General features: G+C 34.1%; 2 protein-coding genes across 10 annotated transcripts in view; one reads left to right on the top strand and one right to left on the bottom strand.

The window, feature by feature from the left end:
• The window catches only part of LOC125682916 (cyclin-dependent kinase-like 5), a 36,795-nt gene extending 28,292 nt beyond the window's left edge, over window positions 1-8,503 (bottom strand). For both annotated transcript variants that reach the window (XM_056142403.1, XM_056142404.1), the window contains exons 1-2: window positions 8,371-8,503; window positions 1,221-1,291 (exon numbers count right to left, since the gene is read on the bottom strand). In XM_056142403.1, the coding sequence (XP_055998378.1) occupies window positions 1,221-1,291; window positions 8,371-8,463 (164 nt within the window). In that variant the 5' untranslated portion in view covers window positions 8,464-8,503. The remainder of the gene's footprint in view (window positions 1-1,220; window positions 1,292-8,370) is intronic.
• Window positions 8,504-13,960: 5,457 nt separating this feature from the next.
• LOC125645422 (1-phosphatidylinositol 3-phosphate 5-kinase-like) overlaps window positions 13,961-20,207 on the top strand; it is a 70,245-nt gene continuing 63,998 nt past the window's right edge. For 5 of the 8 annotated variants that reach the window (XM_056142398.1, XM_056142393.1, XM_056142399.1 and 2 more), the window contains exon 1: window positions 17,099-17,237. In XM_056142398.1, the coding sequence (XP_055998373.1) occupies window positions 17,129-17,237 (109 nt within the window). In that variant the 5' untranslated portion in view covers window positions 17,099-17,128. Of the gene's footprint in view, window positions 14,031-17,094; window positions 17,238-20,207 lie in introns of those variants that run through there. The other 3 variants (XM_056142401.1, XM_056142396.1, XM_056142392.1) reach the window with 2 other exon arrangements.

Below are 20,207 nucleotides of genomic sequence, written 5' to 3'. Positions count from 1 at the left end.
GGTATTAACCAATCAGATAACCTTTTATTGTTTGATTAGATACTGAGGAAATCGAAGTCATACTTGCGCTTAAAAAAACGTAAAGTTGTGCTATTACATAAGCACTACAGCAATAAAGATTTTTCAAACACTAATTCTATATAGATTCAGTGGGGGATCAGCTCAAAAGTTTAAAAGTTCGTAGATCTACGAAGTCAGTGGGGAAAACCTCAGACTAGGTATTTCGACGATGTGCGCCTTAGCGGCGCATTGTTTTCAATATTCTATGTCCATTTTTCAATTTAATGCGACTATGGCACAAGACACGCTTATCCCAATCACTGATGAAGGGGCATTAAACTCTAAACAATTCATATATTACAATCAAACTTATTAAAGGGACATGGACACGGTTAAGCTGAAAATTTTATTTTACCATTTTTATTGTTTACAGTGCTTAATTAACGTATTTCAAATGGTCAACCAAAATTTGAATATTAGTTGTTGAGTTACAAGTGAGACACAGCACTCACAATTGTCTGTTATGTAAACAAGGCTAGTGCCATGTTTTTGTTTACATATAGATTGCTCATACAAAATAGCATGTTAAAAACAAAATGAGATGTGCTAAAAACTAGAAACTATTAAATTATGTTCAGAATTAACTTGTAAATTGAAAAATCTGCTTTAAACGAACTTTTACTGGTTAGGGCAGTTTTAGACAATTAAATGGTCTTACTTTCACAATTTTGACAATATAGAAATCACAAAAAATACTCTTCGTGCAGGAAGGGTGTCTTCCATCTATTATTGGTCATAACCTTAATAGTCATATCTTTGTCACCAAATCACAAGCAATAACACACATGGATTCATTGGTTAAACTTAGTTTGAATGCATTTTCAAAATTGCTAGAATAGAAATATATTTTTTTTAAAATAGATAGAACTGACAAAGGAATTTTGGGCTTTTTAAAAAAGGATTTTCCCTTGAATTTAACATTTTTAAAGGAATTTTAGCAAAACTAAAACAAATTAAGATTTTTTAAAGGAATTTTAGGGCTGTTGGACAGCTTGTTTTCACCACATTTTAACTACTGTAAAGATTTCAATTTTTTATGTTACAAACTGTTTTTAACAGACTTCATAACTTGAAGGGATATGTAGACTGTATTTGACCACTAGACTTCAAGCCTTGTAGAGATTTCATACTTTCATGTCCACTGTGAGCTTGTTTCTTACCTCCTAGAATCATGTCTCCTTTTTCTGTAATGGTCTGTGTAACCTGAACTCCCACTGCGTCTTCGAGGCATCTAAAATGTTATAAAAAGGCAAAAATCTATAGATTAATTACATAACATGAGCTGCAGTAAAACAACAATTATTCATTTGGACTCTTGTTTCAATAATCCATGATGTTTAGCCTAGCAGGGTTGGACGGTTAAAACCACCCCCGGTTTTAACCGTCTCGGTCAATACTCCCGAAGTGGTCAATACTGGTCAATTGTGATTTAAACTGTCCAATTTCCTATTTTTGTACATTTTTTGCAAAGATAAAGATAAATTAAGTCTTTTCATTATATGGATCAATTGTTGATTAATATTTTTCATTAGATAATCAAATGTAATTTCATATGTTTAATATATTTGGTTTGCTGAAACTGACCAAAATGTACCTGGACAGATTAAGAATAAAAGGTAGCTGGACATTACCTGAGCACAGGAAGCAGAGTTGACAGGTGTTAATAAGATTAGGCAGGGACCAGAGATGACCAGTGTGTGGGTTATTGTTATGAAAACATCACCAACCCACCCCCTCAAATGTTTATTTAACACTTAAAATGAAGATTGATGAAACAATACTTATTAAAATATAGGTAGTTCTTGTTAAATTAAGGAATTTGAACAGAACTTTTACATCTTCCCCAATTCAACAGAGTCATTTGTACATTATTTAATATTATGACTTATAAGTATATTATAAACTGATAGTGCATGTTATGAATTACAATATTTACCATAATGGTCACTTAAACATTTAAAATAAACGCAGTATTAAGTCTTCCCCGGAAGACATGTGTCGCCTGCTAGTTCATTCTATATGTAATATATCACGTATAATGTTGAAAAAGTAAATTATTCAAATGGTTTTTGTCAGTTTAATACTCCTTTTAAAGGTTTTGAGAATTACTAAACATTCTTTAACGATAACTGAATTGAAATTGAAAGATGAGACATTATTATGCAATGGAATTTGTGGGAGAATCTGTTTGAAATTAAGACATTTATTAAATGTAGACCAGGGCTCGAAATTAACATATGCCCGTCAGTCTGTGACTGGTTTAAAGTCTGGCGGACTGATTGACATTTGTTTTAGTCAGTCCGATGGGACTGGTCAATTTTCTAAGATGTCATTTTGGAAAACCTTAATATCAAATTTTCAACATGCATTTGGCATTCCTCTGTAGATATCACACGAACCCGGTTATAAATATAAAAATCTCACATAAGTGTTAAAACAGTATCTTAGGCATATTGAGTTCAATTCCATTATCTAATTTTAATGATATTAACAAAATATGTTCATTATTTCATGAAAACTCTGGTGGACTGGTAAATTTTTCTGCGGACTGGTTGAAATTATACCCGATCAGTCCGGCTGGACTGGTGACATAAAAAGTTAGTTTCAAACCCTGTAGACTGAATGAAAACATATGTTTGAAAATATGTCCTTCAGTTAATCATAAAATAAAATCTTCAGCAAAAAATGTTTTTGCTGTAAAAAATTCTAAGTCCCGGCAAACAGGAAGTTGATAAGTGACAGATTCGAAAATGCCTTACACAATACAGTTGGCCACACTGATGCTCTGTGCCAAATATCAGGGAGTTACCCATGTGGTTCTTGATAAAAGTGTGACAGAAATTTTTTTGCTGTAAAAAATTCTAAGTCCCGGCAAACAGGAAGTTGAAAAGCGACAGATTCGAAAATGTCTTACACAATACAGTTGGCCACACTGATGCTCTGTGCCAAATATCAGGGAGTTGCCCCATGTGGTTCTTGAGAAAACTGTGACAGAAATTTTTTTGCTGTAAAAAATTCTAAGTCCCGGCAAACAGGAAGTTGATAAGCGACAGATTCGAAAATGTCTTCCACAATACAGTTGGCCACACTGATGCTCTGTGCCAAATATCAGGGAGTTGCCCCATGTGGTTCTTGAGAAAACTGTGACAGAAATTTTTTTGCTGTAAAAAATTCTAAGTCCCGGCAAACAGGAAGTTGATAAGCGACAGATTCGAAAATGTCTTCCACAATACAGTTGGCCACACTGATGCTCTGTGCCAAATATCAGGGAGTTGCCCCATGTGGTTCTTGAGAAAACTGACAGAAATTTTTTGTGACGACGACGACGCCAGATAGTGATCCCTATATGTCGCCACTGCGTGTAACGCAGGTGACACAATAACACAGACTATAATGACCAAATAATTTTCAATCGACCAGTATTAACCAGTTTTAACCATATTGACCACCAACCCGGTCAATACTCATATTGACCACTTTTTTGCCAACCCTGTGTTCAGGCAATACTTCCCATTTGAAATAAGTTCTGAAACAATAATGACATGAAACACAGTTTTGTTCACCACAAACAGCGAGGCTATTTGTATGTATTCACATCGAAACTAGATAAAAACAGTGTTTTTGTTAACATCTTCAAAATTAGGGTAAGTAAGTATATTTCTTTCTGACTATCCCCCACACGTCACAATGGTCAGAAGAATCTAGAATTAATATTGAGCTGGTACTGGCTACTACTATGTCATTTGTTTTCTAGTTTTAAACCTCATTTGAGTTCATTAAATTACAAAACCTATGTCCAACCCCCCAAATTCCTTTCTTTTTTTTTTTCCTGACCAATTGAAAAAAAAAAATAGACTCCAGAGCTCAAAGATAGGGTAGGTCAGAGGATTATTGGAAACACAGAATAGGGGGTGGGGGTGGGCAGGCTTAACAAAGACAATACCACATACTGCTTGAACTACTAAACCAATCTGAATAATTCAAATTCCTATGATTAGTTAAATCTACACTGTTGACATTTTTCAATCAGACCTAGAGAAAATGATCAGTGAACTGGCATCAGTGTTTTAGATTTTATGAATAATCATACCAACAGCATTATTTGTATGTACAGAAAGGACATCTCTTTACACCAACCAGTCCCGTGGGGATCAGGGTTAGAATAGTTCCTCAGTACCCCTTGCTTGTCGTAAAAGGCGACTAAATGGGGCGGTACTTCGGATGAGACCGCAAAAACCGAGGCCCCGTTGTGTCACAGCAGGTGTTGCACGATAAAGATCCCTCCCTGCTCAATGGCCATAAGTGCTGAGCATAGGCCTAAATTTTGCAGCCCTTCACCGGCAGTGGTGACGTCTCCAGATGAGTGAAATATTCTCGAGCGGGACGTTAAAAATATTCAATCAATCAATTACACCTACCACATTCATCCTATCATATTTACATTTCCAATGTTTATAGTTTTGATATCTTTACAAACTGTAATGATGGCCATTTCCTCATGAACATGTTGCAGCTATAAACAATGTGTGGTGAATCTTGATAAACATAGTACATCTATTGAATTCTGCAATTTCCCAAAATCTAGGTAAAGTATTACTATTTACAAACCTTTTTCATTTAAGAAACATAAAGCACAACTTTTAACAAAGGTTTTCTGTCACATGTACTAGAGTAAATTCGTCAAAGCCTGCCCTCAAAATTTTCTGCAAGTGAAACTGCATGAATAATAGCTATTTTATATCAAAAATACCGAAAATGTAAAATCTAACATTTATGATGTTACAGTTGAAATCTAGAAAATTTTGATCAAATTCCTGGGATTCTTCAAAAAAAAAAAAATCACTATTTCAAACACAAAAAAAAGCACTAGTTACTTTTCATGAACATACAAAGCTTTAATAATACCACAAAGCGGGTTTTTTTTGGGCAGGTGATAATTTGGGCTTGATATTTCAGCTGTTTGTTATCATGCTACCTAATTATTCTTCATAGCTAAATTAGCACCTGAATTTGTCTGTAATCAAATTTATTATCACAAGAAAGATAACTCTGTATAACAGTGGTTTTCTTTTATGTCAAAGGTACATGTAGCATTCTTCAGTTTGGAGGTAAATAAACTTAGTACTGTTATTTGTATGTCAGTTGATCTTGATAACAAAACATTTTATAGGCAAGTTATAAAGACTGCAGTGTTGTAAACTTTTATGTTTTGGAACTCTATGTCCACCAAAATATTTTCCGCTAAAATTATTTGTATACCTACAAGGTAAAAAATTGCTAAATCTAACACCTACAGAAAAAATGCTATGTGGTACATTGTTCTCAGGGTTGTTACTTAGAATTTATGAGCAGCTCAAGTCCCGATGAAAACCTGATAAGCGCCCAACAAATTTGACGAGTATTTTATTTCACAATCAATAAATGTAAAATGAATATGGCATGAAACATGTTTTTTTTGTTTTTTTAAATTGATTCATCTATATTTTACTTAATGAGAGAGATTTATAAGATTCTTAGTTAATAAAATGTATTTCAAATTACATTGATGTGTTTTTAAGCATCAGTTTTATCTACCATATGGAAATGATATTCATAACCATTCCATTGGGAAATATAACATCAAAATAAAATAAATTAGACGTTTCTCTTCATGTCAACAAATAACATTTGTTTTAACATTAAATAAACCATATGTTTTAAAGAGACTGATTCATGATTTTCCACCCAATTCTTTCTTTCACTTTAAATGATCAAAATCTACAGTTTAATGTTTAGAAGGTTTCACAAAAAAACCAAGATACCTGAGGAAAATAAACGAGGAGTCCCCACACCAATAAATAATTTTGATCACTGTTCATATAATAAAACACAACAATTCACCTGGGACTTACAATTCTTAACTAGTGTTAAATCTAAAGCAAACTAGAGCCGCACCATGCCCTTTTTTCTCCATAAATTTTTTGAAAATATTTGTTAAATTAAACAATTGTTCTTTATTACACAAGGTTGATTGAAAAGTTTAAAATCAAGGCAGCAGCTATTAACTTTTAAAGAGAATAAATCATTATTCCATTACTATCATAGTATGATACAATGAAAGTGCCCCAAAATTGTCTTGCACGATGAAAAGTGCTCTTTTGTCTGAATTGAACATATGATATGTATGCCCTCTCTAGATTTAACACTATTAACGATTGTCAACACAGTAAAAAATACCGGACAGCTCAGACATTTTTAGATAGATAAGATGATCCAAGCTTTCCTAACTCTCACAATAGAAAAGATGTGTACCATGTTTGTAACCTACATCCACTTCTCTTTGCAACCTTTCATGTTTCAAATCTTCAGATGGTTTATGAGGTACAAGACCAGTGATGGTTTATGCTTTGACATACATTTCAACTTTTATATTCCTGAATTTACTTAACACACGACTTATTTCCACAAGTTAATAATAATGCATGCATCTGTCACAAGAAAATCTGCAGCCAATAGAGATGGACAGTTGGGAATCCCATATTTAGAGAGTTGATATCCTCGAGACAGATGCATGCAATCCATGCATTTATGTTAAAGTTGTGGGCATAACTTGTCTATCACATAAATCTAGGAACATTTGAGTAGAAACATTGGTCGAAGCATAAACTGTTCCAGCACTTACAAGTTTTTCAAACCCCAAAACCACAGGCAATTGAATCGCTTGGGGTCGAATTTACTATATAAAGAGTAAAGGTATAGAACTCTAAATATAGGGTATCCAAGTTAGCCGATGTAAAAACAATAAATTAATTGATATAAAATTTTACTTTGTATTTTAATTTATTCATACATAATCAATCTACATTACTACCAAAGTTCATCCCGAAATGCTGTATACTTCCCAAGATATGCAGAAATGAACTCGGAAAAATGCCTATTATTTTTTGGTTGACTTTTAGCTGGGCCCTGACACTATACGACTACACAGAGTGTTTGAGCATTGCAACAAGCTATCAAATAGAATGTGCAGCATAAAATATCATTTCTAAAATGAATTTCTTACCCCAATTCATAAAATGAAGTCCATAATAGCTCCAAGTGACTGAAAATTTTAACTCATCTCTACTTTCATTTAACACAGTCATTTTCATCGGTGCCACTAACTACCCACATTGACATCATTATTATCAATCGTCAAACATCTGTGATAATGTGATTTAGATAAAAATAGACATAATAAGACATTTGTATATTTATAAAGACTTGTTATTAGCATAATTTATGTACTATAATGAATCAATATTGATAAATATTAATATTTGAGTCTCTAAATCGTTATGGGTCCTTCCATCTCTTTTGGGTAATTAGTCATAACTACCGTTCATGGTGGGGATTGTGATAGTACAGACGCTTTAAAAATGTTCAGTCACTTGGAGCTATTACGGACTTCATTTTATGAATTGGGGAGGGAAATTCATTTTAGAAATGATATTTTATGCTACACATTCTATTTGATAGCTTGTTGCAATGCTCAAACACTCTGTGTAGTCGTATAGTGTCAGGGCCCAGCTAAAAGTCAACCAAAAAATAATAAGCATTTTTCCGAGTTCATTTCTGCATATCTTGGGAAGTATACGGAATTTCGGGATGAACTTTGGTAGTAATGTAGATTGATTATCTATGAATAAATTAAAATACAAAGTAGAATTTTATATCAATTAATTTATTGTTTTTACATCGGCTAACTTGGATACCCTATATTTAGAGTTCTATACCTTTACTCTTTATATAGTAAATTCGACCCCAAGCGATGCAATTGCCTGTGCCCAAAACGAGACGGTCTGCAAATAGAAATGGATGTAGGTTATGATTGTGCACTCAATTTATTAGAGCCAAACCAAATTGTGAGTGTGTGTATAGCCTACAGTAATACTACAAGCACTGTGGAGGGTATTTTAAGTTCCCTCTTTAGTGGTGATATAATATATATGATAAAATGTTAAGTGTCCCTGTAGCCATGATGCAATGTCCCGACTCCAAACGCGGTATACGATCCCCTACAACTTGGTTATGTTCCAACTTGATAGGAATAAGAACTTAACGAACTAAATGGCTCAATACTTGTTCCATATCTCAGTGATACACGTAGTACATGATACATTTTTACACCATTTTACTCGTAGATAGTCGTCAACAAAACGTCAGCTGCATGTTAAAATGGCGGCGTTATATTTACACAATATAGTTTCCAATATCTAAGTTTCAAACCAACAAAATTTCATAATAAAATGTAATCAATTATGTAAGAAGATACAAGTGTAAAACCCTCACATTAGAGTTCGTCGTTTTGGCGGTTTTGTCCCACAAAAAGTCAAATTTTAACGTACTGGCACACCTCGACACAAATGTCGTAATAGCATCCATCAAGAAGCCAGACCCCTGGCGGTTGGGTGAATAGGAACCAATCAAATTTCTTGATACAACCAATCTTAATATTCGGATAAAATTGGAAAATGTAATCGGGGTGATCGTGTATTTTAATAAAATAAAAAAAAAATTAGAAATCCCACTGCTATGGTAAGAATCATATTATTTACGTTGAAAAACATTTTTTGTTTAAACAAAAATTATCTAGATTTTCTAAAGTTATGAATATGTATAGGATTTATTTATAATATATATATATATAAAATAAATAAATAAATATATATATATATAAGCATAATTTTTATCAAGGATTTTGACTCACAATATCAGAGATGCGACGATTGGAACTTTATTTTTTTTTATTTATTTAGGAATAGGCACATATACAATATAAATACAAGACAATATCACAAAGGAACACATAGAGATAGAAGTTCGACAAGGTGATGTCTTAAGCCCAACTATTTTAATAAAATATTTTTGAACGATTTTTCTAAATTACTGGATGAATAAACCATTGGCTCTGTCAATCTTTCTGGAAAGAAAATCACCTCTCTTCTATATGCGGATGATCTTGTACTGCTTTCAGAAAACCAGAATGGACTACAAAACAAACTAAACTTACTTGAAAAATATTGCAACGACTGGTGCTTAGAAATTAATACCAATAAGACAAAAGTAGTCATTTTTAATAAAAGCGTACACCTAATTAAAGAAAATGTTGTGCTCGGTAACATATGTATTGAATGAACTAACAAATATAAATATCTAGGAGTAATATCATCTAGCTCCTGTGGTACATTCAAGGAGGCAAAATCTGATCTATACAATAAAGCTCTTAAGGCCTCATTCAAACTTTATAAAGACATCAAATCTATCGATCCACCAATTAAAACATTTTTGCATCTTTTTGACCATATGGTAAAACCCATCGCCTTGTATGGCTGTGAGATATGGGGAACACTTTCAGTACGCATAATGGAAAAAGACAGAGATTTATATGATATCTTTAAAAACTGGGAGGTAGAAAATCTGAATACATGTATTAAGTTTTGTCAACATCTACTGGGTGCCGGTAAAAGAAGTACTCATATTGCAATAATCTCTGAATTGGGTAGATATCCTATGTTCTGCTCTATAATCCAAAGTATTTTACTATATTGGCATAGACTTGAGAATTGCCCAGAATCATCCCTGTTATACAGTACTTATACAGAGAATATCAATCTGAATTCATATAATATAAATTGTTGGTACAAAAACATTAGTTATTCTAGGGGGAAAATGGGCATTTTGGTACCCAATTGTAAAAATCTCAAATTCTCATTTTTCAAAAAACAAATGAAGAATCAGGCACGGAAACAATTTTTACTTTACTGGTCAAACAGACGTGAAGAGGGTCAGAAATCAGGAAAACTCACAACATATTTTTCGTATAAAGAAAACTTTACTATGGAAAGTTATATATTTTTAGAATCCCTAGAATTAAGAAAAAACTCTATGTAGATTTCGAATTAGTGCACATGACCTTCGGATTGAAAGAGGAAGATATGAATTTACAAAAACCAATTCTGGCCAGAAGATTTCTTTAGAAAGAAACAAAAGAATATGTGAATTATGTAACCTTAATTGTGTAGAGGATGAATTTCATTTCCTTACTGATCGTCCATTTTATGTTGAAGAGAGAAATATGTTTTTTAATGGTATATACAAGCTCAACAAAAAATTTATCTATCTAACAAATAAGGACAAATTTACTTGTTTGATGATTAATGAAGACAAACCAGTAATTGTCAAATTGAGTGAATATTTAGTTCAAACTTTCAGAAAAAGAAGTGATACTCTAAAACTGCAAAAATCATTATAGTTTATTATTCATATGTCGGTATAATACTGATATTGTCCATTTACTTGTGTATACACATGATTAGCAATTCATATGTGTATGTACTCGTTTCCCCGATATGCTACATCCACATGCAGTTTGCAGTCTATGTAACCTGTAGTTAATGTTGTAAACTTTCTTTCTTTTTTTAAAATTTCCTTTCTTTTTTTAAATTTCCTTCTTTATAAACTGTCTTGCTGTTATGCCCTCTGGGCCCAAAATTGGAATAAAACTTATCTTATCTTATCATAGTTAAAACAAAAGTGTTGTTAAATACATAAGATAAAAGTGTAAACTTTAACAGCTATTTGAAAGTGAATAAATTAATGTATATGCCTATGCCAAGGATAACCCATGAAAGCCATATGGCTTATTTCCAATGGGGTCCTTCTGATCTTATAATATGACATACACAATATATTATTATTATTAGCATAATAAAACAATACAAACAAAAAAGATATTGAAAGACATTGATTTGCAACACATAAGAATACTTTAAATATCTTACATTTCAACAGTGCTGAGTATTGAAAATTGCTGGAATGAATAACTGTAATAACTATGTATGAACAAGACAATGTGGATCAATAATACGAGTATAGTCACTATCTGCTATTTTCGTCATTTCATTCATTGAGTAAATTTTTTTTAACTGCAGATTTGAATGAAAATTTATACATTTTATTTGATCAGAGAGAGAATTCCAATCTTTGATGCCGTTAAAATAAAAAGTTTCTGATTCCATTTTCTTAACCCTTGTTAAAAAGAAACTTTTAACACGCTTGATCACCATTGGAAACTGAGTTCTATATCCTCAGGATCGGCGGTGGTTGTATGTGAGAGGTTAAATATGTGGTCACCCACTCAGACACGTGAGTATCCTCCGGGTACTCTGGGTTCCTCCCACATTAATCACCACTTCATGCACTATCCGAGCCGACGAAAAACAGCAATATATATATATATATATATATATATATATATATATATATATTTAGATAGATAGATATATAAGATAAGATAAGATAAGTTTATTCCAATTTTGGGCCCAGAGGGCATAACAGTATAAGACAGTTTATAAAGAAGGAAATTCAAAAAAGAAAGAAAGTTTACAACATTAACTACAGGTTACATAGACTGCAAACTGCATGTGGATGCAGCATGTTGGGGAAACGAGTACACACACACACACACACACACACACACACACACACATATATATATATATATATAAGTTGTCTCGTCGTAAAATAGATAATGGAAGAACAGAGCATATATCAATCAGCTAAGATAAGGAAATCATCAACATATGAAACATTTCTACAGATGCCCACAAATTGTTGTCTGATACTGTTTATACGTGCACTCTCGTACAAATTTCTAAATAAATTGTATCCAGGAGTGTTTGAAAATCAAAAGGGTATGAAAGAGCTAATTAGTAGCCTGAGATAAGACATGAAATACATATATTGTCTCGCAATAACAAGTTATGTATCTTATCATTACGAGATAGCATCTTGTTACGACGCCTTTCAGGGGCGGATCCAGGAATTGCGGTGGGTGGGGGGGGGACTTTATAAGGCAGGGGGTCTGGGGGCCGCCTTGAGGCCCTCAGTGGGTCTAGGGCTAAGCCTTGCCATGGACCCTGGGTTAGATTTACAGATTTATAGGGCTTGAAATATGTCTCCTATGTAGTCATTTTTACTATTTTCTGTCGTTTTTAATAAGGTGAAATTTATAAGATGACGCATATTTTAGGGTTTTTGGAAAAAAATGTATAAGTTCTTCCAATAGAAGTAATTCAATAAATAAAAAGATTTTGTCATTCATTTCTCCGATAATGGAAGAAATTATTGCTTTTTTTATCATTTTTCTAAACAAGATATCACGATTTACCTTAAATTCGAAACTTTTAGGGGGGGGGGGGGGGGGGGGGCTGCGCACCCTTTAAATAGGTATTGTACATGAGAAACTTCAACATATTTTGATATCAACTTATACAAGATATTCATGAATATTTCATGTTTATTCCCGAGTTTCATATTATCTGCATGTCTGTGATGTCAATTAAAAAGTCCTGATTAAAATTCATCATGAGGAATGGTGGTACAAAGTGTTGAAGAGGCGTAAGCTTAGATACTGTTAATTGGGGGGGGGGGGGGGGGTCACTACAATTTTATTATTATTATTTTTGAGAATCCACCGTGGATTTGGTATATTGTGACAGTGCGTGAGGGTTCTTCCCTCACAGAACTTACTGTTTTCATGGGCAGTAAAGATAGGGGCTTGGTAGAACTTTTACTGGATCCCGCAATGTGTCTATCTTTGTAATGAGCAGTAGGCAAGGTAACTCTCGTTATTCATCTCATTGGCTGGGATATTATCTTGAAGAAGTTCCTCCTTTGAAAGGAAACTGTGAGTACAAGTTTTGTCAAATCTACACGTTTGAATATGAGGATACTTTCATATAAAACACAGTGTACCCCTAACGTTTCTGGAGATGGAGTTCTTGTTGACGACCTTGTCACCCCATTGTGTTCCCAGGATGCTAGCCAAGGATTTCCGAGCGTAAACCCAAAGATGAGGATGCGTGGCTTAAACAAACCTGAATCTTCACTGTGCTTTAAGGAAGCTTTAGAGATTGGCCTTCTTCGGTATAATAAAATACGTATTTTATTATACCGGTAGATGGCCAATCTCTAAAGCGTACAAAAAAAGCTGTGAACGATTACATGAGTCAAAAGAGGGATGAGATAGACCGGAAATTCACACATTTCAGAGAAATCATTGCCAACAATTTTTTTTTATATAAAAAATGGGGGTGGGGCTGGGTATAACGAAATATCCATACTTCAGGTGCCTGTGCAAAATACAGTGTAAAAAGGATGCAGGCAACGCTTGACGCCTAAACCAAGACCCATTACAAAGTTTATTTTAATATCTACCTCTGCAGTAAATTAAAATAAAAAGCCTAATAACATAATTTTTTATACATATAACGTGTACTCTCTCTCTCTCTCTTCAAAATGCTTCCCCTGAAGTGATTTCTGTTCGACTTCGATGATGAAATACGAAACAACATTAATTTGAGAAATTTCAACATTTTCCAATTTCTTTGCCATTTAAAATTTCACGACCAACCATTGTGTACAGTTTTAAATTTCGCCCTATGGCCTATCTATAGAACTTTATCATGATGTTTGTTTTCATTTATTTCTGCGATAGTTGGAGGGAACAATTGTTGCCGACATTTGTCTGAGAGTTATCATTGGGGTTTTAGTACATGTATAGGTCTAAGGAAAGGGGATTCAATAAGATCTGCCGAGCTATGTGAACAGCTAAATATCGGATGAAATCCTTTGATCTTCTGTTTTGAATTAAAGATACTTTTCCATTTTCCATCTCGAACCAACTTCCACAATTACGTACAACAATCTTGTGGTATTTGAAATTTTAGAAAATTACATTATTTGGTGAAAAAATTACAATACTTGTGAACAATATTTTCAAAACCTGAACTGATTTGCAACAGAGATTTAATTCCGGTAAATCAGAATTCTAAGTTTTCTTTTCTTTTATACCGACTATGTTTACAGATGGCGCTGCAGGAGAAACATATGACAGTCGACAGTCATATTTGAGTTGACAGACTATGAAATGTAAATTATTGGCATAGGTGAGCAGGTTTACGATTAAATACGACAGTATAACAGTAGTTGCAATATTCTCAGCTTGGATTTTGGGCACCCTCCCGGGTACAGGCTCAGCACCTGATACTTTGGTACTGAGGTGCAGGTCTAAAGGCCGGAATGGAGGTAGCGGTACTAAAAAAAGTACCTATATCTCCGCTAATACTCATCATATTTTTATTCGGTTAAAAATCCCATAATCTACGGGGCAACACCTTTTAGAATACATATAACAATTTTAAAATCTAAGATGACAACTAATAGAAATCCCTGCCGGAATGAGCAGTGATCGAAAAAAGTTGGTTCCGTAATAGAAGAATGGGTATCAAATATTTTACTATAAATCCTGTTATAGGTGATATTTTTTTATTCGGTAAAATTTCCCATAAAGCATAGGGCAAGACCATTTAGAAAATATAAAAAGAGTTGCATTTATTTGCTGGAAAGTGTTTGAAAATCCTGCCGGAATGAGAAAATATGGGGAGAAAATGGAGAGGTCATATGGGAGTTGTTGTTTTATAAAATCATATATCTCAAAAAATATTGCATGTTGATTTATTCGGATAACTTTCCCACAATCTACAAGGCAAGATATTTTAAAACATATAAAGTTTTTAGAATTCTGTGCATGTTTAGTATGTGAAAAACCCACAGGTGCTTGAGGACAGGACCCCCCCCCCCCCCCCTCCGATATAGACCCCCGGGCCTTTTCGACTTTTTTCCCCATAAATCATCTTTTTATAACAGTGAAATGTGAAATTTTAATTGATAAGTCCGAAATCTTCCACACTAGTCTAAATTTCGCAGCTGTCATATGCGAGAATCCACCCAGTGACCTGGACCGGTAAATGTCCTAGTAAAAATAAACACATGAAATGGAGAACGATGACATATATATCTCTGTTATTTTAAGAACCTGTGGCTTGAAATTTGGCATGCAAGTAGTGAAAACATTAATGTGTTCAAGGAGACCAACAAATTACGCATATCACACCTAGTTTCTGATTTTTTAAGTTAGTGGGTAGTTTTTTTTCTGGGTCAGAGTTAGACCCCTTTCTATATTTATGGTATCACAGAGTTCGGGCCCAAAATGGGCTTAACCCCTGTGGCTAGACCGTGAATCGAACCCGGGACCCCTGCATTACTAGTCAGGTGCTCTAACCATTGAGCTACCTAGCTAGGCCGATATCCACAGTTTGTTTAGCCCTAATTACTACATTCCTCCCTCCTTAATTACACAATCAAGGTTCTTTTTGCCCCTGGCAGGACAACCTGCAGTGTAGGGGTGGTCAACTGCACTAAATGTAGTATATAGGAAAGAGGAGAAAATCTTTGGCTAGATCAGGAATGGAACTCGGGACCCCTGCATTACTAGTCAGGTGCTCTATATAACCACTGAGCTACGCAGGCCGATAACCACGGTCCTTAGAGCCCTAATTACTACAGATGTAACTTGACTATTTAGCAAAAAAGCTAAGGTTTACAATTTCATTGTACCTTGAAAAAGAAATAAATGTGTTTAAAATAAGACAAGGTAAAGTGACTAAATAATCCGCCGGTTTCGAGATACGTCCAAGTTATTTCCCTCTAGAGAACTTTCGTACATAGTAAGGCGCGAAACAACTTGTTTACATGCTGGAGTTGAACAAATATTTGTCACCACATGAGTGAATGTGCTCAGTAAGTTTCTCATACGTATCTTCATTACCTGAATTTGACTGATACACAAACTAAATAAATGATAAGTAATCAGGGAGTAATTAAATACATGGAATTCTATTGCGTTATTTTGTTGCTCATACATGTCATATCTAGGATATTACTGATTCCACTGTAGTAAAACATTTCATTCTATAGTATTTCCTACATTTGCATATTTAAAGACAAGATCTAGCTGCTTATAATACATTTTATCCTCCTCCTCACTGACTGTAGGGCCACTCTTTCAAAGTTCCACAAAATGCACCTCCTACACAGGAGAGCACTCATCTTGAAACTGGCGTATTACCAGTAGATGCAATTGTGATATCAGTACAGCATATTATCTATTTTTATGTCAACAGGACTTCTTATTTCTGCATTTGTGATGTCATATTGATGTTATTGTCCTTCATCAACATTCACAATTTTTAGGTGTTATTTAAATGAAATTTGTGGTGGAATATAAATTTTATACATGTATTCAGATATCTTTCACACAACATTCACGCATACTTTAATACAGAATTCACATTTCAGAGCATTTGGTGGTGAAGCTAGAGCGCTAATTTATGGTTGTGCTGAAAAATATGAAAATCTATCCATTATCATACACAGAAGTGCCAATCTAATTAAAATTAGATGTTTGATCCGCTCTCGTACTCGCATACAGCGAGTACGCGAGCAGATCAAACATCTAATTTTAATTAGATTGCAGAAGTGCTAAATGATGATAATGCCAAATAGTTCATCAGATCTAAGTACATGTACCTACTAAAATAAGTACTTGCACAGCATGTTTAAGATGGAGATATTAATTGGAGCATGCTGAAGATAATCCTATCTTTTGTCTTCATTGGTTCAGAGGAAAATATTGCACTCATGAATTTGTCTTTGCAAATTGTGTACAATTTTTGCAACATTCAATATCATTAAGTGAAACTTCTATAAACCGGCCAGCTCTTGGACCACAAAAAAAAAATGGCCGGTTAAGAGGGATGGCCGGTTTACCAAGAACTTGCATTTGGAGACATTTTATCTCAATTTTCACCAGATAATTCTTCTTCATACCACCAACCGTATGATATAGTGTTCAGGGACTATTTAATATTTCACTCTTCGAAATAAAACAAAATAAATGACTATCATGTTTATTTCTAACCCAAGCCATATGGTTGCTGCAATTAATACACATTAATTAATATACTGGTGATCTAGTTAATTATTGGTGGAGATCAAATTAATCCACTTGTACCAGAAACTTAGATGATTGGCAGATATTCAGAGAGGACTGGTTTTCTGAGGGGCTGGTTTGGAGAAGTTGCATCGTAACTGTCTTTTTGTCCTATGCAGGAGATGGACCTAGTTCATCTGCACATCTAGCAGCATGTCACAATGGGATCCACTACCGACTACTCTGACAACATTTGGTCCATTGAGTTCCGAGGTACAGGAATCTTCAGGTTTCCTTTCCAAGTTCCTAAAAAAGACCAGGGGTAAGTCTGTATACTGACATTTAATGAGTTTATGAATTAAAATGTTGGGCGACAAGGTGAACAATTTTTTTAATGAACTTGTATTCACTCTGTGGATCCGACACTTAGAGGTTTCGGGTGTTGGATTTTTAGTTCTGTTTTGCATCATCATTTATCCACTGCATCATCTTGATCCGCCTGTATACCTATTTTCCTTTTTGTTTTGTTTCATAGTTTGTCTCAAGTAACCACATCCCCCTTACACTTCATTTGTTTGCTATTGTGTTTGTACATGTTTCTTTGTTGTTTGACTTGTATTTGTTGGTTGACTTGCCATAATTTAATGCCTAGTATAATCCAACTGAATGTACAACTTATCTTCTTTCGTTTTGACCTTTGGTGTTGACCTTGAGTTTTCAAATTGTGGTAAATTTAATTCAATGTTAATATGACTTATCTTATTGGGCTCACATCATGGCCATTTTTTATCGATATCTTTGAATACGATTGGTATTATTCACTGACAGTAAGGGCATAAGCTTATACAGATAACAAGTAATTATTGGTCATGCAAAAGTGACGATAAAACAAAGCGTTAACCTGATATTTGATCCTTGACACATGGTAGTGTCAAACTTGTCCCAATCATTGGAATTGTGTTGAGGTGTTTGATAAAACTAAAAAGTGTGCAGTGAATGTATTTGTTTTCATATATTCCTGAATTAATGCTTTCTTTGTAACCATATGCTTTCCTGCAAAATATACCCATAAATTTAGATATTATGCAAAAAACAAACCTTGACCACCTATACTGCCACTTTGGTAGCCCACATCTTGGTCACAACATAGCCTACACCCCGCATGTTGGGGTATACTCGGTGTGAAAGCAATGTCATATTCAAAAGAAACATAAGAGAAAGGATTCAGTGTATAAGTGGTTATTATAGGCAAATGCAAAAATGGGGTGTTTATTAGCTCACCTGAGCTAAAAGCTCAAGTGAGCTTTTCTGATCACCCGTATTCCGGCGTCCGTCCGTCTGTAAACGTTTAACATTTTTAACTTCTTCTCAAAAACCACTGGGCCAATTTCAACCAAAGTTGGCACAAAGCATCCTTAGGTAAAGGGAATTCTAAATTGTTAGAATAAAGGGCCAGGCCACCTTCCAAGGGGAGATAATCAAGAAAAGGTAAAAATAGGGTAGGGTCATTAAAAAATCTTCTTCTCAAGAACCACTGGGCTAGAAAAGATGAAATTTATAGATAAGCTTTATTAGGTAGTGCAGATTCTAAATTGTTAAAATCATGGCCCCCGGGGGTCGGATGGGGCCACAATAGGGGATCAAAGTTTTACATACAAATATATAGGAAAAATCTTTAAAAATCTTCTTCTCAAGAACCACTGAGCCAGAAAAGCTGAGATTTATATGAAAGCTTCCTGATATAGTACAGATTCTAAATTGTTAAAATCATGGCCCCCGGGGGTCAGATGGGGCCACAATAGGCGATCAAAGTTTTACATACAAATATATAGGAAAAATCTTTAAAAATCTTCTTCTCAAGAACCACTGAGCCAGAAAAGCTGGGATTTATATGAGAGCTTCCTGATATAGTACAGATTCTAAATTGTTAAAATCCTGGCCCCCAGGGGTCGGATGGGTCCACAATAGGGGATCAAAGTTTTACATACAAATATATAGGAAAAATCTTTAAAAATCTTCTTATCAAGAACCACTGAGCCAGAAAAGCTGAGATTTATATGAAAGCTTCCTGATATAGTACAGATTCTAAATTATTAAAATCATGGCCCCCGGGGGTCGGATGGGGCCACAATAGGCGATCAAAGTTTTACGTACAAATATATAGGAAAAATCTTCAAATATCTTCTTCTCGTGAACCATTGGGCCAAAGAAGTTCACATTTACATGAAAGCTTTCTGACATAGTGTAGATTCAAGTTTGCGAAAACTATGGCCTCCAAGGGTAGATTGGGGCCATGATAAGGACTACGGTTTTACATGCAAATATATATAGAAAGTCTTCTGATATGGACCAAGGTGACTCAGGTGAGCGATGTGGCCCATGGGCCTCTTGTTTAATATTTAGCAAATCTCTGATTTTGAACTTGAAAAAGTATTATGCCACTTACAATATACCAAGTTAGACATTTTCAGAATTAAGTTAATTATCCAGACATGAATATTGGTGCTCCTGTGCTGATGTGTCATGTTCAGAGAACCCTAATTAACCGATTTACTATTGGTGCTTCTGTGCCGATGTGTCATGTTCAGCATGTGCATAAATTTGTGTACATGTATTCACTATTACAGTTACACATAAAAATCACCATGGATACTGTAAGACTGAAATAGTGCTGATTTTGGGTAAACATGAAACTTCAAGTACTTGTGTAACAGGGGTGTTTTAATAAGTGTGTGAAAAATCGTGTGACTCTCAACCTGATTTTAAATCAGAAATATGTTCCATTTACGAATTTCTCAGCCACAAGGACTTGTCAATGAATCATATTAAAATGATATTAATTAGCTCTAAATTTGAAAATATGATTTTGTTGTAAAAATGGGATATTATGATAGTTTTTCATATAACTTTGACCATAGTCATTAATAAAATCAAAACTTTTTTTTGAGATTTTATCGAAATTAAAGATTTTGGTTCTATTTAATATATAGCTTATATAGAAATCAATTTTTGTAATGAAGTTCTTTTGGATTTTGTGTAGGCAATAGAGAAAATGATAAATCGTAGAATAGATAAAAAGAAAATTTATTTAACAATAAGATAAGAAATATAAAGATGTTTGAAAAACAAAGAAATCACACTTTCACATTCACACACTCTCTCACCGAGAAAGAAAATATAAATTGGTATAATAAACCTGGCAATATTGACAAATCAATATAACGTATAACTGTCAAGACAATTCAATAGTTAATACAACAAATATGTCATTCCAGGCTGAAAATATAACTGG

Source organism: Ostrea edulis, chromosome 6 (assembly GCF_947568905.1).
Source record: "Ostrea edulis chromosome 6, xbOstEdul1.1, whole genome shotgun sequence".
Classification (NCBI taxonomy): Eukaryota; Metazoa; Mollusca; class Bivalvia; order Ostreida; family Ostreidae; genus Ostrea; species Ostrea edulis.
Note: the sequence above shows the minus strand (reverse complement) of the source record. Positions and strands in the feature narration are given on the sequence as shown.